At 54.9% G+C, this 25,199-nt stretch overlaps 2 protein-coding genes across 6 annotated transcripts; one reads left to right on the top strand and one right to left on the bottom strand.

Annotated features, from left to right (window-relative positions):
• Nucleotides 1-2,394: 2,394 nt before the first annotated feature.
• Nucleotides 2,395-4,412, bottom strand: LOC128917065 (cytochrome b-c1 complex subunit 9). The gene is made up of 2 exons (XM_054219610.1): nucleotides 4,237-4,412; nucleotides 2,395-2,672 (listed from the first exon to the last, which is right to left on the bottom strand). The coding sequence occupies exons 1-2, from the start codon at nucleotides 4,375-4,377 to the stop codon at nucleotides 2,625-2,627; spliced, it is 189 nt and encodes a 62-aa protein (XP_054075585.1). The 5' UTR covers nucleotides 4,378-4,412; the 3' UTR covers nucleotides 2,395-2,624.
• A 37-nt stretch (nucleotides 4,413-4,449) lies between these two features.
• ZMAT5 (zinc finger matrin-type 5) lies at nucleotides 4,450-22,549 on the top strand. Of its 5 annotated transcripts, none has more exons than XM_054219607.1 (6): nucleotides 4,450-4,505; nucleotides 9,123-9,358; nucleotides 11,607-11,669; nucleotides 11,888-11,968; nucleotides 18,539-18,650; nucleotides 21,098-22,370. In XM_054219607.1, the coding sequence occupies exons 2-6, from the start codon at nucleotides 9,232-9,234 to the stop codon at nucleotides 21,414-21,416; spliced, it is 702 nt and encodes a 233-aa protein (XP_054075582.1). In that variant the 5' UTR covers nucleotides 4,450-4,505; nucleotides 9,123-9,231; the 3' UTR covers nucleotides 21,417-22,370. The 5 variants fall into 5 exon arrangements, with proteins under 5 accessions (XP_054075582.1, XP_054075581.1, XP_054075580.1 ...); XM_054219606.1 differs by having other exon boundaries at nucleotides 4,451-4,505; nucleotides 9,126-9,358; XM_054219605.1 differs by lacking the exon at nucleotides 4,450-4,505 and adding an exon at nucleotides 4,608-4,890 and having other exon boundaries at nucleotides 9,126-9,358.
• The last annotated feature ends 2,650 nt before the right edge of the window (nucleotides 22,550-25,199 follow it).

Genomic DNA, 25,199 nt, shown 5'->3' with positions numbered 1-25,199 from the left:
ATCGTATTGATTTTTAACTTGGAGCAACCTCAACGAGCCTTTTAATGTGCTGTATCTGCAGGCAGTGAAATTCACTTGCTGCTTTGTGTCGGTTTAGTGTAATGAGATCTAGCCACAGCCACGGAGACTGAAGATACTTGAAAATCGGGATGGAGGCATCCTTAGCAAGATGACAGTAGTAGGGAAACGGGAGCTGAAGGCAGCAGGGTCGGAGTCTCCCTGGGGAGCTGCCTCCTCAATAACCACTTGTCACCCTCTGTGAAGCAGAACTGCCCTGATCATCGTGTTTGCTGTTGGGAAGGCTGGGAGCTAATAGTAAACAGCAGTTTGTCGCGGCTGAAAGGATTTCTCCTGAGGGCTGCCTTTCCTTACAGAGGCAGGGAGACACAGGAATTACCGAGTTTACTGTGTAACCTGTTTGTAAGGTGCTCGAATGCCATGGCAATGGCTGCTACGCTGTGCCTAGGCGAGCCTGGAGCATCTGCCAGCAGCTGGTGATCAAACTGTTCCAGTTGCTGTTGTCGCAGAGCATTAGCACGTTTTTGGAGTGCTGTCTTCATCACGGAGACGAACTTTCAGGTTAACAATTAGGCTTTGCTTGGTTAATCAGCTCCGAGTGCTGTCTCCCCACCACCACACTGTGGTGTTTTCTAGCGCTGCTGTACGAAGCAGAGCAGGCGGAGGTGCCTGGGGTTCTCCTCCGGGTGCTGGGTACGTTAGCAGTGGGTTGTGTGGTGTCCAAGCTGCCCTTCCGGGGTGCAGCCAGCGCTGCTTCCCCACTCGCGAGTGCTGCAGAAGGTGCACTTTTGGTAACGAGCTCTGGCAGCACGTAGGGTGCTGCCTAGATTTACGCAGAGGCCGGGACTGCGGGGCTGCGCGGTCAGTGCTGCTGCCACACGCTCTTGTGCCAGGGCGGTTCTCAGAAAGGGTAGAAAGGGCTGCCAGCGTTAGGCCAATGCAGTGAAGTCCCGAGTGCTCTGAGGTCAAGACTTTTCTTTGCGTATCGGTGTTGCCCAAACCCCGTCGTGACAAGGCGTAGGAGAAAGGGAATTGCGTTTACCAGCTTCCCCAAATCCACTGTCGAGGGAAATCACCTGCGAGGATAACTAACTCTCTGCTCTCCTATAGCTCCTGTTCTCTGGGCTAATAGCTTCCTTTATTCTCTGCCAGTCCGCTACAATGCTGTCTCCCCCCGTCCTAATACTGTATTCGTCTTTAGTTCTTGCTTCTAAGAAGCTGCAAATCTCTATCACCTGCTCAGCATAGCGTGAAGCTCTGGGCACTGCAGACAGAGCTGGTAGTAAAGCAGGCAGTCTGACGCCACGAGATTATCCCGAGAAAGCTTAAACCGCTCCCCTTAAGCATCTCTATAAAAGCACAGCCGGGACTGTGAAGCCTGTAGTTGTGTTTTGCTCAAAAAAAAAAAAAAAACCACAAGCACAATGTTTTTTTTTTTTTAAAGTCCTCTCTGTTCTTTGAGTGGATGTTTTACTCCTGACACCTATTTGCAAACCCACTAGAGCTTCCTTCATTAGCGCTGGCTCTAATTTGCTCTGCCTCATCCATTGCTTAAAATTCTTCCTTATTAGTGAAAAATATAGTGAGGAGGGAGATGTGACCTCTGGGCTGGTATAGTGGGAAGAGCAGGAGTCACTCAGCCAGATCTTCCTACAGCCACCTCAGAGCCCGGAGTAATTAACTGTGAAGCCGCTGAGAAGAGAATCGCTCCTTCCCCTGCACCGGGCAGCTGCTGGAGCAGATGCAGGAGCCGCACGCCTGAGGGCTCCTTGCCACGCTCAGCGACTCCTCTCCCTTCTCAGCAGCTCCCCGTTGATCAGACAGGATGGAGGAGGCTCGGAGCATTCCGCCCTCAAGCCGCTCGAAGAGCCAGAAGGCACAGAAGTAGCTAGGAAAGAGATCGACATCCCTTTTCTGTAGGTTTTGGACGAGCTAAAAGCTACACGCCGTCCCCATTTCCAGCCCGGCAGAGCGACGGGCACACACCAGCGCTCCCCTGCAGGAGCTGAGGCTCAAAGGGCCCGGGGGCGAGGCAAATTCCTCTCTGGTTAAGGCAAGGTGGCTTCTGCTGCCGCTCTGAAAGAATGACAGGCCCAGAACCAGCAGTAAGTGATTTTAAGTCACTTTGCTTTCAACAAGGCTAGAAGAAAGCTCCTTAACCCTTACCCCTCTCAAAGCTCTCATCAGGCAGAAGCCAAGGGTACTGCCAGCAAACTACACCTGTATAAACGCTTTCAAGTCTTTCAAACCATTTTTAGGGCATTATGATTTCTTACAGTGTCTTGAAACTAAGGTATAAGGCCATATTTAAGCATTCTCCTAGATAAGGAGAAGTCAGAAGCAGGCCAAAGGATCAGTCAGGTGAACACACAGGCATGAGACACGGACCAAGCTATTTTTTTTATTTTAACACAGTAAGTTTGAGTACAGCAGCAGAACTCGTTGAGTCCATCTTTGTTTACATCATATCAGTAGGTGGCTGATATAATCTGGCTCGGAGTTGTTCAATCAGGAATCCATTTCCGTTTCGATACAACCATTTTCAGGAGGCCAAATCCTCTGCAGTGCCTTTTGCCACCCCAGGCTGGATCCTGCTGCTGAGCATTTCAATCATCACTTCTCTCATACTTGTGCTTGATGTGTTTCCACAGTTTCTGTATGCAAAACAAATTAAAAAAAACCCAAAAACATAAACAGTAATCTTAGCCAGCTTTTCAGCGGTCCTGGGATAAAGTTTCACTTTCAAACGCAAGTTATCATGAAACTAATCCATAACAGGCAACAGCACGAGGGGAAAGAAGAGTTTGTAAGAAACCTCCTCCACAAGTCCCGCCGGGGCACACAACAGCGTGGGTACTGTCAGCCTGCGCTTCCCTGCCACGCGGGGCACACCCTGCTCCACAACAGCCATGGTCGCACATGAAGGTTTCGGGAGGAGAGGCCACACGGCAGCTGAGAGCCACCAGCCCACCCTCATCCTGCCCTGGAGGAGGCGGCAGACAGCACCCTGTACTTGGGCCCACGGCTTTTGGACCAGACAATTAAAAAAAAAAGGAGTTGAGTCCAAAGCTGAAGCTCAGATCCGATTTTATGTCAGCTTTTAACAAGTGATTGTTGCTAAAAAGGAGGAAACAAGGACCCTGGTCCTGCTCTTTGTTGTATTTCCTCAGCTCACCCAACCCCCGGTGAGTTACTTCAGGGTGGTGAAGGTGTCACTTTGTGTGGTATCAGTCTGCAGCTGGTGTCGTGACCTGGTTTAGGAGGCCAAAGAGCAGACACCATGCCGTCAGGGAAGGCACAGGGCAGCTCCTTCCAACATCAGAGCCATTCAGATGACCTGGCCATCCTGGGAAACCGCACCATTGGTGCTCTGAGAGACCCGAGGCACACCAGTGCTGCAGGACAGGGAAAAGGACCGCTGTGCTGCAGATGGGAATGTGCAACACGCTAAGTTTTTTTGTACTTGGTGCAAGATGGAAATTACAGCACCTCCTGCCTTTGCTTAGGGCACGCCCTGCATCAACTCACCCTGTCCGGGGAACCGTTATATGTCCTGTCCATGTCATCAGTATCCAGGCAGTTATTATCCCCCCCAGCTCTATCTTGAAATATAAGGGTGATTTGACCCATCTCATCTAACGTTCACGCCCGGGACAGCGGACTCTGCTGTCCTGTACAGCGCTGCAGGTTCACCAGCCGTTCTCCCTCCCTCTGCTAAGGGCAGATTGTGAAAGGCGGAGGGCTGCAGACCTAGGGAGTGCAAAGCAAGCTCAACCCATTTTAACCTTCCTGCATCTCCTTGTCTTCCACACCTGCTCCACAGCCGGAGAAGCCCGAGCACAGACTGAAGCCCTGCCTGCCAAGCACCACCACACCACCAAAGCCTCCACAGACACAGAATCACAGAATGGCAAGAAGTTGGAAGGGACCTCTGGAGACCACCCAGTCCAACCCCCTGCCAGAGCAGGGTCACCTAGAGCTGGTTGCCCAGACAGGGCAGCTGCCGCAGGGCAGCGCTGAACTGCGCCCCTGCCGCCACCCTGGCCCTCGGGGCCTCCTCGGGGCAACCAAGGTCGCAACGCAGCCAGGGGACCGCCAGCCGCGGGCCCGGTGAAGGCGGGGGCAGCTCGGGGCCGGGCCCGGGCCGGGCCTAGCCTGACCTTCAGGGCCCAGGCCTGCGCCCGGGCGGCCCGGCGGCGGGTCGCCGTCCATCCTTACCCCCTCGTTGAGATGCTCGAAGATGGCGTCGGCGCCCTGGTCGAAGGCGCGCTCGAAGAGGACGGCGCCCAGGACGATGGTGAGGGCGAAGGTGGAGGTGCGGCGGAAGAGCGCGCTGTACGCCTGCCGCAGCAGCGCCATCTTGCCCGCCCGGCTCTGCGCCTGCGCCGCGGGGGGTGCTGGGAGATGGAGGCGCCGCGCGCCGCTGGGCATGCTGGGGGATGTAGGCCCCGGGGGCGGTGCGGCCTAGGTCCCGGGCCCGGCGGGAGGTGAGTGCGGGCCGGCGGGAGCGTCGGGCTCGCAGGAGCCCCCCTCAGCCCCCCCATAACCCTCCCAAGGCTCCCCCAGGGACCCCCAAGCCCCCCTCCCGATCCCCACATTGCCCCATTGCCGGAGGAGGCAGCCTGAGGGCCTTGGCCCGTAGTGTCGCCCACCCCGCCTCCCCTTGCCCTCCTTCCCTTCAGCGGTAGCCGCTGGGCAAGGCCGGTGGTTGTTTTCCGCTTTCTTTGAGGTGAAACCAGCTGGGGAAGCGCAGGCCGGCGGGCTGAAGCCGGCAAGATCAGGCCGGGCGGGTGACCCCCTCCCAGGCTGCGAGGTGGGCCCGGCACCGGCTGTGGGGCCTTGCTGGGGGGTAGAGGACCCCCCCTGCCGGGGGTGAGAACGGGGGGGTTGCATTCATGTCCCCTTCTGCCCACCCCCTGGGGATGCTGGGGGTTTCCATGCTGTGTGGGCCAGCCGCGGAGGGTGCGAGCGTCGTCAGCGTGGTCCGAGCAGGAGATGGACATCGTGGCTCCCAACAGCCGCAGCCGCTCAGGCGGCCGTTCCAGAGGCCTCGGGAAGAGGTGACAGGGCCCCACGAGGCGAAACTGGTGTGGACAAGTTCCCGTTCCTGCTTGCCATCTTCTCTTTCGCGTTGTCTTTCTGCTTAATCTCATCAAGGGTAAAGGGACCCCAGGATGGGTCAAGCGACGGTGGGAAAGAGAGGTGGATTTGGGTTTGGAAAGGGAGGGCAGGCAAGGGGGCTGGGGGAATCGTAACACTGAAGTCGTTCCTCGGCGGGGTTCTTGTTAAACAAGTATCTACGTTAAATTTCAGAACAGATCCTCAAGTGACACTCGCTCCGTAGTTTCATTTGCCTCAGTCGCTCAGGAGGAGCGCACTGTCTGGCTGCATAGTCATTTATTTTAATTTATTTATGTTTGGTTCCCTGCATGCGGCTCCTGTGGAGATCCGTGGGATTTCTGGGGTAGGGCAAAGCCCCTGTTTGTGCTGGAAGCCCGTACAGAGGCTGGAAGGTGCCTCGTGTATTCCCGTGCATCGTGTTATCCCTTAGGCCGGCGCTTGGGAAAGCTCCATTATTATTTTTCAAAGTTAACAGCTAGGGATTGTCTTGAAGACGGTCCTCAGTCTCTACTCTCCCCAGTGGCCTGTAAACTGCTGCCACTGGGATGGGTTTGTGTAACGGTCAGGTCAGTGTTAATCCCAAACTGAGTTCCGGATTTACGCTGGGCATAATGGAAGTCAGAATCCGTCCCTCTGTCATTGAGAAGGTGCTGGCAGACTCTGCCGGCGTTTTGCATGTTCCCGTAGAGATATCAGCACATTTAAATTGGCGGCTGAATATCATAAACTTGACACTTGGATTTAATTAACTTCTCATCTGCTTGGGTACCCAAAGTGGCCAAAACGGCCCCGAGCCTGGGCTATAAGAAAGCAGGAAATTGAGGTCAAGGCCCAGCAGCAACTGTCAGCGTTCCACATGGAGAAAAGCAGTTACACCCAGACGAAAACAAGTCTGGCGTATGCCCATTTCTGGGTCACCTTCTTCCCTCTGTCCACATCTCGGGGAAGAAGAACCCCCAGGGAGTCCTAAATCTGTAGCTAGCAGAGCACAATGTGGAGTGTTTTGGCAGCAATTTGAGCAGGGAAAATGTAGGATGGTGCACATGAGATCTTGCCTGGAGTTTTACCAAGCACCTCAGCTAGATGAGTGAAACACCTGCTCGGTGTCTTAGAACACGCTATTTCTTATAAAACATTGCTCCAAGAGGCTTACAGCGGAGGATTTTTTTGTTAATACTTCTAAGCATCGAGATACAAGACAAAGCCCTGGGGTTTTTTTTGTCTTTGGATTTATGCAGAAAGACTTTTAAGCTGGTGCAAAGCCTGTCTGAAGTCGTTTGTGGCTGCCTGTGGGTCCAGGGGTCTACTCGCCTGAATTCAACTGCAAATGAGGGTCTAGAAATGTTAAGAGGAAATGGCCAAGATGAAGCAGTTCTTTATAAAGCAGCTACATTTACTTTATTTCATAATGACTAACATGGATTTAATTAGAAAACATCTCTGTTTTCAACTGAATAATGCTCTTTGTTTACTGCTTGAGCCATTTGGGAAAATGGAAATAGGTTAGCCAGTGTTGCTCAGAAGCGGCTTTTATTCCTGCGTACTAGTCCAGCGCAAAGCGCTGTGGATTGCTGATACTGCGGAGAGTTGTCGGAATCCAGCCAAGATAATCCACGCAATTGAATTCTTAAAAAAGATGGAAATAAGTGTTCAGTGTGATCTTTGGAGGGGGCGATCTCTGGGAGAATCTGACGCTCCTCTAATTGCTTTATTTTCTTCCGTTCCTCCCTTGCAATGGGAATTGCTGGGAGAACTGGGGAGCCAGCACCTCTGGGGTGTGGGATCTGGCTGCCTGAAATGTGTAGGAGCTTTCTGCCCTCATTGCTGGGGAAGGAGGGGGAACGAGCTTCTGCAATTATTGCTGTCGGGGTGATGAAAGGAAAAGTTTGAAATACGATTTCAAAGGCTGGCTGCTGCTGGGCTTCTGCAGGCAGAATTCCCGTTGAGATCTGTGGAAACTTGTGTGGGACCACTGCAGAATCTCATTTGTTTTCCCCGTTCGCAGCAGCCACTTCTGCAGAGATGGAGTGCAGGAGCCAGCAGCTGAAGCAGGGAAGCTTTTATGTTACCAGAAACTTTGGGAGACTATGGCACAAGATGCAGAAGGGGGAATTTTTTCAATACTTAAAAGCCACAGCGCTGAGGGTAAGAGCGTTCCCTCTGGATTCCAGCAGCCCCACCACAGTGCAGCAAAGCTGGCTGCCAGGCTGCCTGCAAAACTCTGGGGTGATCTAGTAAAGGATGGGGAGTGGGGGGGGAAACTATGGCTTAATGTTCATTAAGCAGCACTTGGATTTGGTTTCTTGGGCTGGAGTAGGACAATTTAAGACCTCAAGCCCTCCAGAGCTGAGTTACGCGTCCCGAGCAGGAGCCAGGTCTGATTGTGTTTGCAGGTGCAGCGGTGTTACAGTTGCATCAGGGAGAGGTGGCTGATCAGCACCGCCTCCCAGCACCGTATTTCACCTGAAGAACAAGGAAAGGACCTTAAAACAAAGACATTTCAAGTTCAGTTGAGTCTCTGAACATTTCACCTTCGGTGTGAAGGTTTGCGAGACGATTCAAAAAAATGAGATGATCTTTCCGTTGAATGCAGCTGGACAGAGATGGAGGAGAGAGACTACGTCTTAACTTGCGGCGTGAGGCCTGAGAGATTTCCAGGGACTCGGTTTTGAAGCGGCAGTGCTGGGGAGCGGGGGAGCGGGGGAAGGAAGGGCTTAGGCACGGTTGCTCATGAGGTGCCGGGATGGCTGGCTGGCAGGAGGGCTTGGCAGAGCTGCCTGCGCTCAGCGTGCTTGGCTCTGAGGGATTGCCTGTTGCCGCTGCTCTTCCCGCTGATTCCGAGGAATCGGTAGGGAGGCTGTGATTGATTCTGACCCTGTTTTATTTATAAAATCTTTATTTCTTGTGCTGGTCCCCGTGCCATTTTTTAAACGCATTTGACTGTCGAGGTGTCAAAAACTGGAGAATTGCTTTTGGAGTTTATCTCCCAGTCCATCCATCTTTGGTGTTTATCAGGTACCTTTATATCACTCGGGAGAGAACTTACAGCTCCCGCAGGGTGTCTGTTGCACCTCCAGCAAGGAGAACCGATGGGGACAGGGCCGCCCGTAACCACAAACCCCACCTGCCCTACCAGGGTTTGGGCTGCTCTAGGCCCAGCGCGGGTGAGAGCGCCCAAATTCTGTCCTGCCGCTTCTCGATACTCCACAGCAGAGTCTCTGGACTGCAAATACCTGTGTGATAAAGCCCCTCTCCCCTGTGGGAAGAGAAGGACCAGGCACCTCCAGGTTGCTTTCAGTGGCCATGGAGTTGGGAGGTCTTTCCTCCTGGCTGTAAGGCTCTTGTGACCTTAGTTATTGCAAGTGCTGTACTCGGTGAAGCAGACACATCTTGCTGCCGTCGGCTGGGGAGGATGAGGAGGGCGATCTTTGAGGTACAGGGGTGGATAGGTGGCTAGGTGAACTGAATGAAATGTTGTGTCCTTTAGCGTTGGTAAAGCAGCTTCCCGCTCGCAGTACTGGTGAGATCAGCTTTTTCTGCATCTTTGAGGAGTTGCTGCATTTCTTCCTTACCTTGTAGAGATGGACACGGGGGAATTTCCATTCTGTTGCTTGTGGAAGTTGGCTGTGGTTTGGGGTTAAAGTCCCCATGGAGGGGACCTCTGGCTCCTCCTGTTTGCACATTGGATGGTTTCTGCTGCACCTTCTGTGGTGCAGGTGGTGGCTGGGAGACGTTGGCTCTCTGAGGTCTCTGCTTTGTGTGATCTGAACTCCGGCACACTCGAGGAAGGAGAGTTCTTTCAGCAGAGATGTTGTTCCTTTGGGTAACGGAGGTAAGAAATGCAGATCCGAGTCTGTTCTCCCATGTACGTGCAGCAGATGCCACCTTACCAGTCTCTGATAGACAAGAATATATACTATTGGGTCTCACCTCTTTTCTCTGTCTGCCAACCCTAAATGATTTGAGTTCCTCTCCTTTGGAAGCAGGGGCTGTAAATCTTGGATCCTCCGTCCCCGGGGCAGGCATGGCTGGGCGCCGAGGATCTGTCTGATGGTTCCCAGGCCGCGCTGATGCTGCTCTGCCAGAAGAGAGATGGGGAAAAGATACTTCTGTGACTACTGTGACAGGTCCTTTCAGGACAACCTTCACAACAGGAAGAAACACCTCAATGGAGTGCAGCATCTCAGGGCTAAGAGGGTCTGGTACGACTTATTCCGAGGTGGGTACTACCAACTGTCTGCCATTCCCTTTCTGAGACTGGGGAGGTGATGGATGAGGTGGGGTGGGGGAAGGAATAGATAAAATAAATCAGCACTGATTATTTATGTTCAGATTGTCTATGCCAGTGAATTGCGGACTTGCTACTGTTGCTGTCAAGCGGTCTCAGAGGCAAAACCCTCATGTGTCTGGATGTGGGAAGGGGAAACTGTAGACGTCAGCTGGGATCTGAAATGAAGTGGAAGAGATAGGGAGGGTGTTTCTGAGAACAGGAGTTGCCGATAAAGCTCTCTTGGCATCATGAGCAAATCTGAGACGGGAGACCTGAGAGAACAAAGTGAGTTACAGTTTCTGAAGGTGAGTTAGGTGCCTTCTGCAAACCAGAGTTGATCTCTGACATGCAAGGAGCAAGGAATACGGGTGTGTTTGTGGAGAAAGCGGGCTGGAAGGCAGGCTGTACACACACGTTGTGTGAGTGGGTGGGAAGCTGGCAGCACTTCTCTGCACTGGCTGGAGATGTCGGTTCTGAGGGTGGCCGTGGGAGAGGCTGAGGATGCGACCGCTTGACTGGAGATCCCAGAAGGGTGATGGGGCTGGGGAAGCACCTCAGAGCACTGGTGTGCTCAAACCTGTCTTAGCCAAGGGGGCGAGCAGAAGAGGAGGGGTAGGTGCACTGAGGTTTTGACAGAAAACGAGTTGTAATTCTGGGGCTGGAGGCTGTGTCAAGATGTGATGGAGGAAAGCCCTGTGTCCTCTGCCTGTTTTACAGCGCTCTGACCTGGCTTGCCATGCAGTTCCGTATGCCTTGGTGCCAGCCGGAGGGATATGGTGGAAATGTGTGTCCAGGGTCTGAGAGAGAGAGCAGGACTGCGTATTTTGGCAGTAGCAAAGACTTAGTTTGGGTTAAACCGACTGTGAAACCATTGCCTGTGTGTTCCTTGGCTTCCTTCTGGTTTCTCGGGGTCAGGAGTTGCAGGCTGTGTCTGTCTCCTGGCTAGCTAGGTGAGGAATACCCTGCAGAGCTCAGGGTGGCTCTGCTGTCTGCTTAACCATACATGGAAGAAAGGCTCTCAAGTGTGGAGGACCAGCAGCCCCAGCCCAGCAAAGTTCTAGCTGGGTCAGTGACGGTGAGGCAGATGGCCTAGAGCTTTTCTTCTTACCAGGTTGCAACCCTTGATTTCCCTCTGACTGATAAAATTCCTCATCCTGGGTCATCTCCTCTTGTTTCCAGGCTCTGTGGTCTGGCATCAGCCAGTGCAAGTTCTTCTGCAGTCTATGGGAGCTGCTGTGTCTTTGGGGTTCACTGTCCCCAGGACATCTCCGGGAGGTGAAGGACCATTTCAGTGGTGTCCACTGGAGACTCAGCACAGGGTTCTGTGAGGCCTCGCGTAGAGCTTTTCTGAGAGCTCTGTGGGCCTGTCTGGTCTTTCTCTGCTGCACGGAAGTGCTGCAGGGTCCTTGCTTTTCTGTCACGCTTCTTTTCCGTTACTGGCATGGGGAGAAAGCATAAAGCGGAAAGCAAAGAAGGTGATATTTGCAAGCCAGTGAAAATCTGAAGCCAGGGGTGCAAACGGGGACTGTTAACTATTAGTTTGTGGCTTAAGTTCCTGGTTGTCATGTAAAATGGCTTCCGCTAGGCAGCTGACCCGTTTGGGACCGTGATATGATGGAGTGTTGCTGCGCAAGAGATCTTGCACAGGAGGCAAGGACTGCGTGCAGCTCTGGAGTCCTCAGCACAAGAAGGACATGGACCTGTTGGAACGGGGCCAGAGGTGGCCACAAAGATGGTCAGAGGGCTGGAGCCCCTCTGCTGGGAGGACAGGCTGAGAGAGTTGGGGGGGTTCAGCCTGGAGAAGAGAAGGCTCCGGGGAGACCTTGGAGCCCCTTCCAGTCCCTAAAGGGGCTCCAGGAAAGCTGGGGAGGGACTCTGGAGCAGGGAGTGTAAAGATAGGACAGGGGTAACGGTTTCCAACTGAAAGAGGGGAGATTTAGATTGGATATTAGGAAGAAATTCTTTGCTGTGAGGGTTGTGAGGCACTGGAACAGGTTGCCTAGAGAAGCTGTGGCTGCCCCATCCCTGGAGGGGTTCAAGGCCAGGCTGGATGAGGCTCTGAGCAGCCTGGTCTGGTGGGAGGTGTCCCAGTCCAGGGCAGGGGGCTTGGAACTAGATGATCTTTAAGGTCCCTTCCAACCCAAACCATTCTGTGATTCTATGATCTTTAGCCTGTTTTGTCCTTTGTCTCCCCTAGATGCTGCCGCTATCCTGCAAGAGGAGCAAACCAAGAAACCGTGTCGGAAGTTTCTGCAAACAGGTGAGTTCTTCTGAAGGAGAAATAACTGCCTGAGATCCAGCAGCTCCTTCCTGAGCCAGCCCAAGGCTGTTCTGGCGGGCCCTGGTATGTGTGTTTGTCTTGAAGGGAGTGAAGGGCTTGGGCCTGTGTGTCCGGGTGCAGGTGTAACGGATCTTGGGTTTGCATGCACATTTACAAGAGAGTGCGGCTCTCATGGAGCTCTGTGGCTTTTGTTCCAGGACAGTGTGATTTTGGGTCCAACTGCAGATTTTCCCACATGACAGAGCAGGACCTGGAGAAGCTGAGTGCCCAGGTTCAAGGTGAGTCCTCCAACAACAAAATGTCCAGGGGTCTCTGAGGAGAGGGGGAGCTGCTGCAGGGAGTGTGGGCTGCAAAGAGGGGCATGAGGGGTTGTGCACTGAGAGCCGGCAGTCCCGTACTGCCTGTACGCAGCGAGCCAAGCGTGGATCCCTCCCGCCTGCCTCTCAGTGCTATGTGAGCCTGTAGCGTGGCTGTAAGTGCTGCAGTTTTTCATATGCTTTCTGCTCGATCTGCTGGCAGAGACACAAACCTAGAGTTGAGCAATGCTGTTACAACTTAGCAGCAAGCATCTGAAGCAGAGAGTGGGCTTTCTGAGCCCTCGGGGTTTTGTTCAGTCAGGGAATAAAAACTGTCAGCAGCAGAGGGCACTGGTACATCGCTTCCCCTTTAATTTATGGATTTGGTTTCACCCCACTTCTCTGCTATTACCAGGGAGCTGCTGCTTCCGCTCTTGGGAAGAGCTAGCCTGCTGTCAGTTGGGTTGTCCTGGGGTCTTGGATGCAGAAATGGCCTCTGCTCACATGCCTTTGGGTGGAACTGGAGTTTGGGGAGAGGGTGAACGGCAGCTGCTCCCCTGCTGTGAGCCTCCAGAGCGCTTTTGGACTTTTTCATTCTGGTAGTACCATCTCCTCGCCCTAAAAGGGGTGGCAGCTCTGTTTTCTCTCTAGGATTCATTACTTTGGTGGTTAGAGAAAATGTGAGTAAGGTGTTGGTGAGAACTTATGGAGCAGTTGAAGTCTCCACCGGAGATCGTCTAGTCCCAACCTTATCTTGCTCAAAGCAGGGTAAACTAGAGCAGGCTGCTCAGGACCACATCCAGTTGGGTTTTGAGTTTCTCCAGGGGTGGAAACTCTACTACCTCTGTGGGCAACCTGTTCCACTGTTTGACCACATTTGCAGTAAAAACATTTGGGTTTTTTTAATATTTAAATGGAAATTCTTCTATGTGGGGTTGTGCCCATTGTCTCTTGCCTTTGCCGGACTCCCTCCAGTATGTCCCTGTCTCTGTGGTACTGGGGAGCCCAGCACTGGATGCAGCACCCAGTTGTGGCCTCGCCAGTGTGGAGCAGAGAGGAAGGATCACTTCCTCGACCTGCTGGCAACGCTCCTCCTAATGCAGCCCAACTTCTGAGCAGATCCTGTGCCCACACTGCTAGCTGGAGCCAACTGTTGTTTTGCCAATAGTCTGGCAAAAACAGGCTGCAGTGTTAAAAGTGTGTGTGTGTGTTTGTACGTGCATGCATACGTATGAGATTTGGGGTGTGCGTGGGGTAGAGTCTCTCCTGGCCTTCAGAGGGATGGGATTTGGCGCGGCAGAGCTCTGGTGAACCCAGAGGAGCGGGAGGAAGGCAGGCACTACAGAGCTATTCCAGTCCTCGCCGTTGCTGAGTCAGTCTGCGAGTCCCCGAGGCGACTCTGTGAATCAATCGCTGAACAACACTGGCAGTCAATAAAACCCAGCTCGTCGGGCTGCGCGGGAGATGGAGCGCTCCAGCCAGCCCTCCTCGGAGCTGGCAGTCGCACTCCCCTTCCCCGCTGCCAGCCCAGAACCTCTCCCCGACCCTTCTCCGCTGCGGGGTTTAAGTGCTGGGCTCCCCAGAGGTGGCACAGGATGTCAGCCTATTTGCAGGAACCTGTAGTGCTTCCAGTCATTGAAGGCTGTTTATTGCAGGGGAAGTGAAAGCTCTTTGGAGCAGAGCGGAGCTGCAGGGGAAGGCTGGCAAGCTCCTCTGCGCTTGGGCAGGTTTCATTGCCAATTACACTTGTTATTGAATATTGACTTCTGTCAAATGGGTCAGGTGTAAGCGGAGAATTGGCTAGCGAGAGAGCTGATTCCTGGGAGATTACTTGGAAACCTTGCATTTGTATTACCAAGTCAAACATTTAATTAAACAATTAGACTTCAAGGAGCGATGGCCAGGGGACGGCAGGGTGCCTTGTCCTTGGCTGTGCTGCTCTAACACAAATGGCTGGTTGTAGAGTTAAATCCTGCTCACCTCTCTCGTGGTGTTGCTCCATGGAAATCCCGTGTGAGCCGAGCGAGCAGGCTGAGAGTCTCACAGACCTCAAAATCTGATCATTTGAGCCTGCAGAGAGCTTGGAGGGATTTGGTGGAGGGAAGAGCTCAGCAGGACTTGGTGGAGGAGAGATGCAGCCCATAGCACAATGGACTGGATGGAAAGAACAGCTACAAAAGCCAGGCCGCCCTTCAGTGTGTCGTGGGGACGTTTCACCACTCCTCAGGCTACTGAAGTATCCGTGTCTTGGATGGTGAGGCTTAGGGCAGAGTTTAAGGTCAGCTAGTTGGGCTGCAGGTTGTATTAGTCACGCAGGAGACCTGATCCTTGCAGCACGTCTGTCCGGTGCCTCCATCAGTGATGTCCTGGATGCGTTAGCACCTAATGTTTCTGTGCATCGCAGGCCATGGCCAGTGAGATGATACGGAGCAGGCTGGAGCAGTGGTCTGGATCAGGCTGCCTCTCACTGAATTGTCAACGTCCTTGGAGACTTCCCATCTGAACCTGCAGCGTCTGGGAGGTTTCGACGGGCTTGCAGCCCGGGGTGCTCGGGGATTTGAGATGAGCTGAGAGCCTGGAAGCTCCACAGTGCTCTCACCATTTTCCGCAGAGCCTTGTGTGACCGAGCTGGAGACGGCCGTGCTCTGCCTCTGGTGGGGTAAAAGTGGACGATCTCTTGGTGGGTCCACAGTGCTGCTTAACTCCGCTTTCCTCAGCTCTGGTGTGTGGGCGGAGAAGCAGAGGAGCTGTCGGGCTGTGTTGAACCCATGTCTTCCCTTGTCCAGGGGCAGATGCTTCAGAAAACGGTGCGAAGAAATCCTGTAGTGAAGTGGTGTAGCCCACGAACCTCTGTTCAGGGGCGGCCTTGCATCCTAAGCCCCAGCAAAGCCCTTTCTGACTTTTGCTATACCGTGATGGCACTTTTTGACATGTAAATATTGAACCCGTGCCTGAATCCCTGTGAAGTGTTTGGTGTTGGTAGTTCCGTGTCAGTGAGCTCTTCTTGCTAATGATGCATTTATTAATGATGCCGAAGGAAAAATGACGTTATTCTTAACATCTGGCCTTTTCAATGCAGGGAATTCACCCGGTTGTTTGGGTTAGTCTTGTGGGTCAAGTAGGAACATTTCTGGACGATCCGCTGTCCTGTAACAGCTTAGAGCGTGTCCTGGTTTGGCTTCAGCATTTCTGCACCCCGTAGAATATACTCATCAAAAAGCAACAGTTTCCACCTTCAGCGGGGAGGGAGGCATATTCCCAGCTGTTACCGCATCAAAGCATTAGCCTTCTGCATCTGCTGCATCATTCATCAGCGCGACACTTCCAGGCTGTCATTTTAAGTACAGTCATGTCAGGAAAAGTCACTGTCAAATTGCCGTCGTCTTGCTTAAAGTTATTGGCTCCCCGCTAATCTGCGTCACTTCTGCTGGTAGTATTGACACAACCCAGCCTCTTTGGTGAGCTCCAGCTAGCCGGAGCTGCGAGGGGAGAGTAAGGGCACAGTTGGGTGAGTGTTTGCAATAGATCCGTGGGATTGAAAGAATACGAGTGGCCCTGCTGGGGGTGGCTGTAGTCGACCAGTTTAATTTAGCGATGAGCAGGAGGAGGAGCTCTCTCGCAGTTGGCTGCCACTTCTTGGCTGCGGGGTGGTAACTTCTTAAGCTGCTCGTATTGCAGGGCCTCATCAACCTCATCTCTCAGCCGCAGTCTGCCGCTCCTTCTGGGTTCTGGAGGAGTTTGGGCTGCCACATCTTCCTGCCCAGGGAGGGAGCTGAAGGATTACGTGTGAATCGCTTTGCAGGGTGACCTGCTCGGTGCTGGTGGTTACATCTCACATACGGTGGTGCCTCGTTCAGGAAGAAAACTCATGCTGAAAGTTGCCTGGGGAGAGAAGATAAATCTGGACTCCCACTCTGGCATCATTGGAGAGGCACTTCATGACTACAGCCACTCTTTTAATTGCCTGTAATTAGACTTTGAAGCAAACACCCCGGTGAGGAGGAGGGGGGAAGCGCCTTCACACCTGTCTTGCTGCTGCCATCTGGCTGGCTGTGTGGTCACGTATGAGGAGTAAGGGCTGGTAGTTGCGTTTGACTTACATCTTGGAATGCCTGTTGACATTCAGGGGGTATTTCCAGTCTCATGGTGGTCCTGGTGGTCTCCGGATGGGACGTGTGTGCTTCAGAGCAAGAAGAGACAAAAGATTTGCCTTCTTGGTGGGTATGTGTCGAGGTGGACAGAGAGTTGCCCGTCCCTGCTGCCTTGTTTCTCAGCCCGAGGGTTGGAGTGCTTTGGAGCAGTAGCTCGTGGAGCTGCGTGAAGAGAGAGCCAGCTGGATGTCTTTCTGAACTGGACACCTGGGGCCTCATTTAGGCCAGCATGAGTCTGGAGTTCTTCCACCGCAGCCAGTGAGCTTTTCTGGATGAGACAGTTGAGTCTGCTCGAGTCCGTGGGCTCCCACCAGCTCCTGATGTGACACTTGGGGGCAGTGGCCTTGGGGGGTCCCTGCTCTAAGCAGAGAGGCTTTGGCAGTTTTTGGTCTGTGGTGTGTTGGGGCGTGGAGTGGGATCAAAAGGAAATCTTGGTGGTAGGTAGAGGTGGGAGAGGCTTCTCTCTGTGATTTTTCTTCCCTGCTTCATCAAAGCCTCTCACAACCACTGCTTGTCCCCCTGCTGAGGTGGAATGTGCCTGGGCGCTCACTGGAGATGGAGAAACCTGGAACAAAGGGAAGTAAAGTGGCTGTGGCCGGTGCTGCTGGAGAAGTCTAATCTGGGAGATGAATTTGGATATCCTGCGTCTGAGCAGTGCCCAGCTCACCAGGCTGAGCTTCGTGTCCCCCCAGTGCCCTCACCTGGCCAGGCTGTTGGGTTCACCCGGAGTGGCTCTGCTGGGGCTTTGCTCCTTGGGAGCGACTGTCGCGGACATGAACAGTCCTGTCTCCGACTGTATCCTTATCGCTGGGCTGCAGAGCAGCACCTCGACATCAGGACCACAGCAGGCTGTCTTTGTGGCGGCAGTGAGTACGTCGTCACCCCTCCCAGCAGCAGCAGATGAAAAGGCTGGATGACAAATTATCCATCTCCGGCTGCTCATTGTGTAGCACATTTCTGCCATCCTTATTAATATTCAACAGGCAGATGAATAATTGGTTGCCACCACTAGGATGAAGTGATCCTTCACTCTGCCCAGGCAATATTAATTTCACACCCTGTCTGGAAACGTATAATATTTTCCTTAAACGTGTGACATATGGCGGGTAGGTGTGGAGCAGGCTCTTGGTGGGCACGGCTGCAGGTGGCTGCCGCCAGGGTGGCGGGTTGATCTCTAAATGGGATCAGGGTTCCCCCAGAGCACTTGTCCCCAGAGGGGGCAAAGGGGAATGACACACAGCTGCCTCGGCTTCCTTTTTATCATTAACAGTGTTTGTTTTTTCAAGGATCACATTCCTTTCTCTGTTAGGTGGGAACTTTCCACTGGGCTGAAGGTCTAATAGCTCTGAGCATCTCCTGAGCCACTCTGCCTGACGTGCCGTCAGGAGTATGACTCTGTCGTTCGTGTCAAGGACTCCTGCTAGACCCTGTTCTCCGCTAGCATCCCTTCCTGCTTTGTCACTGGTGCTGAGGAGGGACCAGGGACCTTTGCTAACTGGGCAGCTGAGGATTTCTGCCCACTGGGAGGGACTGGTGAGTGCTGGGCTGCCCCGCTGGCTCTGTGCCCTTCTGCCCGGAGAGGACAGTGCTGCAGGACGGGGTGCATGCAGGCATCTGCCCCACGCAACCCCCCTGGGGTGATGGAGGGGCTGAAAGCTTGAAAGGACCTCAGGCTGCCCTGCCTCTTGGTAGACAGCAGAGGTTTCTTACTGGTTTCCTTGCTCATTCCTAACTTGCATGGGAGAATGCAGGAACTTGTTCCCCTCCCTCCCTCGGCCGTGGTCTGCTCTGGTTTTGCGCCTAGGCTGAGCAGGAATGGGTGACAGCCTCCCGCCCCGTCTCTGCGGGGACTCGGGAGGCATCACGCAGCGTGTGCCTTAAACAGACCTGACAGCATCTCTGAAATCCCGTCCCCTGGTTGTAAGCGCACTCTGAACCTTTCAGACTCTCGTGGCCTGCCAAGTCTGCATCGATCCGGACAGACGTCCCTGTCACTCCCACCTAACTGGGCAGAGATGGCAAAGGCCCTCCTGCCAGTTGGAGGGACACGTCTTTGGAAACGGCTCAGGGCTCAGGGCCAGTGGAGGCTGTTTCAGGCGAGGACGTGGACGATCTGCCCCAGGGGGAGATGTCAGACTCCCCTCAGTTAAGTGCCCAAACCGTCGCTGTGCTTGCTGGCTTCGGTCTTGTTCCCGGCTCTGTCTGGCTGGAGCTGTCACCAGCGAGGAGGCCAAGCATCAGATGGCAGGTGGACAGTGGAGGAGGAGGAGGAGGAGGGGCCGCCACAGGCATATTGCAAACTCTCACCATAAGAAACTATGCAGGGTAATGAGCGGTGGGTTTAATGGAGTGAAAGGACTGCAGAGCGAGCGTCTGATAGCCCTCTTTCTCTCTCAACCAGGGGAGCAGAGATCAAAGGAGCTGCAGCAGGAGGGAGCAGACGTGCCCCCTGGCACCATTGAGGACTGGCTGGAGAAGAGAGCAAAGAGACTGAGCGCGGCTCAGAGCAACAGGTACGGGTGGCCGGGGAGCATCTGTGTGAGGGCTGGCTGCTGCTTCTGGCCCGCACGGTGCGGAGGAGGGATCCCACAAGGGGGATGTGAGTGGGACAGGAGAAGGCACAAGTGATCAAAGGTCTCAACTCAATGGGACTCCCTGAGCTGTCATTTACCACTTAGTCCGCCGGCACTGCATGTCTGCTGGTGGCACATGCTACGGACACACGTATGGATCCAGTCTTGCGCACCCACATCAGAGATGCACGGACATGTCTCCCCGTGTGCAGGAGGGACAAGCCAGGCCTTGCTGCCTGCGGCTGCTTCCCTGGGGGAGGCAGGCAGAGCGGTACTCCTGCGCTCTCTGCAGAGTGCACAGACGTGCCTGGAAGGACAGTGCCACCGCAATGCTGAGTTATTAATGCCCGGAGTTCAGTGGCAGGAGCCCGGTCTCATCTGTTGACAGCTTCCCCAGCCTCTGCCTGCCCTGTCTGCACATCCCTGCCAGTGAGAGGGTGGAATTAGCTCCTCCTCGCAGCATTCATTCGGATTCGGATGCCTGCCGGTGCCTGCTGTTTCCTTGCTCACCTGACTGTGCCGCAGGCTTAATTGGATGACATTTGGGCAGGTGCCAAATCTCTCTTTTGTTCTTCTGTTTGCTCCTGTCCTCTCTGTGTTTGGTCTGGGCAGGATCTTTCTCCTGGTGCTTGTCTGGGCTTGTTGCTTTCCGTTCGCTCCATCCATCAGCTTGGCTGCTCTCAGCCTTGCAGTGGTGCTCGCTGGCAGCCATAACCTTCCTACCCCTCCCAGACACTTCACTTGCCCCATTTTGCTTGTCCTGCCCATGAATCCCTTCATTTCGGGGTAGATCACCTCTTACAGAAAATAGCCAGCATTACACCCAGAGGAATTTCCAGACTTTTGTAACTATTTGGTCCCTGCTGCCTCCCAAGATGCACAAGACCTGGGATTTGTAGAGTTGTTGCTTTCTACCCTGCCTCTCTGCCTCTGCAGGCCCAGAAACCAGCCACTGCTGGAACTAAACACCAACTATTCAAAGCTTCTCTTCCTCTATCTGGCCTCACCAGTGCTTGTCCCTATAATTTCTCTTCTCCCTTTGTGCTTTTCAGCCCCAGCCTTCCCCTTCCGACCTTGCTTTGTCTGCCAGAGAAGTTGGTTTGCATTGCCAGGGAAGAGGGGCTGGTTCAGGCAGGTCCCTGTGCTCCTGGTGCCTGGGGAGTCCGTGTTCCTCCTGACAATGCTTTTAAGGACAAAGAGCTCCCTCTCCCTCCTGCAGTGCTTGAGGTCCCTGAAATGTGGCAGAATCTCTGGCAGGGTCTAACACTGCTTTGGGGAATTTGTGTTGTTGGATGATAACCTGCCTAGAGGCTGCCTTGCCTGGCTGGTAACTTCAGTGAAGACCATTAATCTGCACAAAACAGTAGAGAAAATGTTCTCAAGGGCAGTCGGCTCCAAAAGAAGATGCGGGAGACACAGCTCCATCTCTTCCTGCTCCGGCAGCGCTGAGTAGGAAGGATTCAAGCTGGGATGGAAAAGATCCTTGGGAGCGCGATGCTCCCAAAGCGTGGTGGGAGGATGTTAAGCCTCAGCCTGTGAGCATAGCTGAGTTTCTCTCTCTGCCTTACCCGGGGCTTTCTAGCAGGGTGCGTGGCAGGCAGTCACGGGTGGAGCTACTGCCTTGCGCGGTCTCCGAATACACCACAGTGTAAAGAAAACACCGTGCTGGGCTAGCAGTGGCTGTGTGGCCAGGTACTGGCTTGGCTGAAGGGTAACACTTAAAGGCAATAACTCGAGCACCGTTTGTGACCGTCACTCTAAATTAGCCCCGTGGATGGAGAGCTGCCGCGCTGCCTTCCATCCGTCGTTCATGCGGACACTCTCCCAGCGCGGCCGGGCTCAAGGGGACAGTCTTCATTTGGAAGCCTCCACCTGATGTGTGTTTTCAAAGTCACGCTGTGCCGTTGCTTTCTGGAGGGCTGGGGTGGAGCTGGATGGAGCGCGTGTAGTTCTTCTGGCAGTGGAGCTCTGCCAGGGTGCGATTGATTTTTAAGCTGATTTCCAAAGGAAACGGAGCACGTCAGCACACGTGAGTGTGTGCTTCTGCCATCGCTGCTGTGGAGCCCGCTTGCTGATTTCCATCAGAACGGCTCTAAAGGCTCAAAGATACTGAGATACTACAGACTTCCTGCACATGGAAGTGGGTAGAGAAGAGGGATCCCATTTATGCCTTTGGAAAGGAAATATTCTTGACCCTTGCTAGACACCGCAGCATCCACATGGGACAGCCATTCAGAACGCTCCAGCTGTAGGTAAACCTTTGATAGCACTTGTATCTTATGAGACCCCCAGGGAATTGAGTACCCAGACAGCATCCTCCCTATTGATTAGTTCTGCTGCTCGCAGAACGGCTCATTAGTTGATAGCTGTGCTGTTCCACCCTGCAGCATGCCTTCTCCTGCTGCCCACCCCACCCTGCTGCTGCTGCGGGGGCTCCCCTGCCTGCCTGAGCCTGGACGGAACAAAAAAACTATTCCTGCCCGAGAGGGGCTTGGTGAGTGTCCTAGCAGTCAGTCTTGTCTCATCCTGGGCTCTGAAGAATCCCCGTCACGGGGAGAAGCGTTAGACCAAATGACTTTGCTCTGCGCTAGTTGCCTGGAAAACGCTGCGCTCAACTTCTGGAGCTGGCTTTCGGCCATGTCGTCGGCCCTGCAGGGAGAGGAGGGTGCTGCTCCTCGGGAGCATTATGTAAAGGAGTTTGATTAGATTTCTTCTGGCATAACAATTAAAAAGATTCATCAGGATCGGAGGTAAAGGCCTGAGAAGCTGGAAGGCTGCTGTCAGGGCTTGTGCTAAAGAACAAATGAGTTTCCTGCACTCAGGAATTAATGGAAAAGGTACGTTTTCCATGAATTTAAACCTGTTCTGGCCAAGTGCTTTCTTCAGCTGGAGACAAGGGAGTGATGCTTCTTGCTTTTGCACTTCTTCAGTCAGGTGTGTTGTTTGCAGCGGCCTCAACTAGTAAACTTGGGGGAGAGAGAGACAGGAGGAAAAGCGTTTCCCAGGCTGTGAGTTGGAGGAGGAAGCCTGTCCCTCTGCTGAAGGGTGCTTCTGTGAAAACACCCTGGCGTTTTGGCAGTTTCTCCGTTTCCGAGGGGTCCTTGTCCTTTGGGAAGCGCACAGCTGGCTTGGGATTCGGGCTGCTGGGAAAGAAACATCTGCTGGTTTCATTTGTTCTTCTCAAAACTCAGCTGTGGGGAGAGCGGAGAGCAGCTGGGGGTGGGAGGGGAGCAGCACAAGGCCTGTCCTCCCAGCGGCTGTGCCTGGGGCAGCTCTCGGGGGGGCTGCTGCTTCCCCCCGCCCCCCCCCCCTCAGCAAACCCCCTTATCTTAGTGCTCCATCCTTATTTTTCAGTGGCAGGCACTGCGTTAGCCAGCCCCAACTGCTTGAATGGGCTGGGGGGTGGTTACGCAGCAGTTCTGCTCTTGGATGTGGAGGTGGGGGGTGAATATACGCTGCTTGTTGGTAACCAAACCCCTGCTCCGCTGGGCCCCTCCTCCTCTGGGGGCTCGCGGAGGGGGGCACAGGACCTTGCTATCAAACTGGGACACCCCCATCTCACCTCCACCCCTGCCATCTCCCTACCTCCACAGCGCTCTGCCTGAAAAACCAGCGCCTTTCCAGTACCCGCCGGGCTGGCCACCAGTTCAGGACCTACCCCCGTCCCTGCAGGCCCCCCCACCCGGAGGGTGGCCGGTGCCCCCCAACCTGCAGTGGGGCTGAGGCACAGGGACGCCCACAGAGGATGTGCTGGAGATGGACTTCTTCCTTGCCCGCTCTAAGAAAGGGACGGAATTATTTATCTATGCTTTTATATCAATAAAAGCCTCCCCCCGACACCCCGTTGCAGCCCCCATGTGTTGTGTTATTTCTCGCCTGGCGGCCTCCCGTGGGCTGAGCCGCTCGGGCGGTTGTCACCTCGCCACTGGGATGGGGACGTGCGCTCTGCAGAGCCCCAGCCCCATGCGGAGGGGCTCTCTGCTGTCGGCTGGAGCCAACAGCCCCCGTTTCCCCGGGCAGGATCCGTCCCCTTGGAGTGCTGCTGTCTGTGCTGCGCCCGCTCCCAGTCCGGATCCGCAGCCGGGCTCTACGCGACTGATGCAGGCTGGGGAAGGAAGCCGTAACCAGGCTTTTAAAATTGATGTTTAATATTTCCTACCGTGTTTATGACTTATGTTTGCTTCTGTTAAATTCAGTGTGTAAAACTGCTTCTGTTCAGGTGCCGGAGCTCCTGCTGAAGAGCTTGGGGAGCTCCCGTAAGCCCTCTGCTCCTGCCGCCGCTATGCTGAAGGTGAAAGGCAAAGAGGAAAAAATATCCCAAGGTTTCTCCTTTTCCAGGAAACTAAGTAAACAGTGAGTTCCAGTGGGGCCAGTACCTCTGTGGCTGGCTCCCCGCTCTGGGAGCTGGCTGGCCAGGCGGGTGTGCTGGGGGCTGGAGTTGGGAAGGGGCAAGGAGGGACTCCATGGCCCTTCTGTTTGCTGGGAGCCAGGGCCAGCTGCCTCCAGCTTCTCCTCTTTACTGGTCTGGAAGAACTGGCCTGGAGAAGACTCTAGGGGTGCTTTTAGGGCACAGCTTTGGTACGGCCAAGCCCAGTGCCGCCAGAGACAGGCTGAGCCCAGCAACGTGGCTGCCGCAGCGAGTTTTACAGAATCGGCTCTCCTCACCGGGAAAGGGAGGGATGAGGCCCTTGGCTCGGCTTTCTCGGGAGGGTGGGTGGGTGCTCGGCTTCACCGCGGAGCTGCCGGGCGCGCGGGGGATCCTGGCCAGCAGCATCCAGAGAGAGCGGCTCTCCGGCAGCCGCTCTGCCCAGGGCGGCTGCACCCCCTGCCAGTGCATTTCAGGTTTGGCCGCGCACGGTGGCGGTAAATCCAGATTCATGAAGAGCGCGGGCAGGAGCCAGCTGCTTCTGGCCAAATCTCGCCTAGATGGTGGCAGCGCTCGGCTGCCTGGAGCTCCCACCCCAGGGTGTGCAGGCAGATGGTCACCGGGAGCCATCAGCCATCCTGGGACGCAGCTTTGACACGAGCAGGGGCTGGATGTGACCGCAGTGGGGAAACCAGCCTTGGCCGGAGGCTGGTGCAGCTTTAAACCAAACTAAAGGGTGTTTTTATCCTCCCCGCTGCGGCTGCGGTTGCTCCGCCGAGCCCTGAGCTCGCCCGGGGCTGGGGCTCCGAGGATGCGGCACCAGCCCCATGTCCCATCCTCACCTCCCCTTGCAGGCGCCGGTACGTGTGGGTAAGCAAGAGCACTGATGTGTCACCTATTTGGGGACAAATCAGTGTTCCCTGGAGGAAGGGGACCCCTGCCCTGAATGCAGAGGTTGCGCAGCTGCAGGAGGCCAAATGGGGGGAAAAAACAATCCTCAAAGGGGCTTTGGGATGCTCCGGAGCAGGGGATGAGCTGTCAGGCTCCATTCTCAGCCATCTGCAGGAGCAGCGTTGGCCACTCTCTCCATCCTGCTCTGACGTATGTCCCCTTCACAGCGTGGGGACAGAGCCCTGGGGGGCCGGGGGCTGCTGGGGGACTCAGCCCATTGCCCCCGCCGCTCTGCTGACTTTGAAGGGCGACAAACGGCTTCGGTGCGAGTCTGAGCCGTGGCAGCGGCAGCCAGACCACGCGTGTGACACCTTCCTGACGAGGCCACAGCTGCTGCCGGCAGAGCCAAATCAAAGCACAGCCGCTCCCCTCTCTCCCGCTGATGTTTTGAGGACGGCGGCGGAGCCTGTGCTGGCTGTTTCGCAATCAGCCGTCAAAATACTTCGCAGTTCCTCGCCCGTGTTTGGAGACCCACTTTCATCAGCCCCCGTGTCCCCTCCCTGCTCCGCGTGCTCCGGTCCCAGTGTGTTTTGGAGCATCCCTTGGGCGGGCAATTGGTCCCAACACCCACAAGCTTCACAGCTCCGAAACCACTCCCCAGATTCGGCTTAAATTTGGTAGATAAAACACACCTTTGCCCAGGCGGGCACCAGGCAGCTCCCTGCGCGAGCTGCAAAACCGAACTGTAAATGAAAATGACGGTGTAAAACACACGCGGCCCCTCCGCACTCTTCCTCGCGCCCCAGGAGACAAGCCGCTCCTGACGCAGGAAACTCCCCCAAAAGCCTGAAAGCGGAGCGCGGGAGCGTTCCCTGCCCACGCACCCGCTCGGCCGGGGGAGGCTGAGAGGGGCTGGCGAGGCGGGGGGTAATTAAAAGCGGGTTTTCTGGCAAAAGCTTGTGCCATCTCCGGCCGTCGGGGCCGAGCCGAGCATCGCTCGCAGGGTGTCGTGTATTCACGGAGCCGGGGAACTCCCAGGTGCTTGTAGGAGCCTGTAAATTACAGGCGTTTATGGGGGTGTGTTTTACAGCGCGGTGGCAGGAGATGCGACGGTGGCGTGTATCGCTGCCGGGGACGGGACGCAGCCGGCGCGGGCGAACCCGGGGCAAAAGGCTGTTCGCGGGGAGCTGCGCGGTGGGAGGAAAGCGCCGAGGCGGGACAGGGCTCTGGGC

The sequence above is a fragment of the Rissa tridactyla genome, chromosome 13, assembly GCF_028500815.1.
Source record: "Rissa tridactyla isolate bRisTri1 chromosome 13, bRisTri1.patW.cur.20221130, whole genome shotgun sequence".
Taxonomy (NCBI): Eukaryota; Metazoa; Chordata; class Aves; order Charadriiformes; family Laridae; genus Rissa; species Rissa tridactyla.
This window is presented reverse-complemented; position numbering and strand designations above follow the sequence as displayed.

Excerpts from the sequence above, each read along its gene's own strand:
- LOC128917065 (XM_054219610.1), bottom strand. The coding sequence starts at position 4,377 with ATGGCGCTGCTGCGGCAGGCGTACAGCGCGCTCTTCCGCCGCACCTCC. Across the intron at positions 2,673-4,236 it reads TCGAGCATCTCAACGAGGGG|AAACTGTGGAAACACATCAA; the intron begins GTAAGGATGGAC and ends TTTTGCATACAG.
- ZMAT5 (XM_054219607.1), top strand. The coding sequence starts at position 9,232 with ATGGGGAAAAGATACTTCTGTGACTACTGTGACAGGTCCTTTCAGGAC. Across the intron at positions 9,359-11,606 it reads CTGGTACGACTTATTCCGAG|ATGCTGCCGCTATCCTGCAA; the intron begins GTGGGTACTACC and ends TGTCTCCCCTAG. Across the intron at positions 11,670-11,887 it reads TCGGAAGTTTCTGCAAACAG|GACAGTGTGATTTTGGGTCC; the intron begins GTGAGTTCTTCT and ends CTTTTGTTCCAG.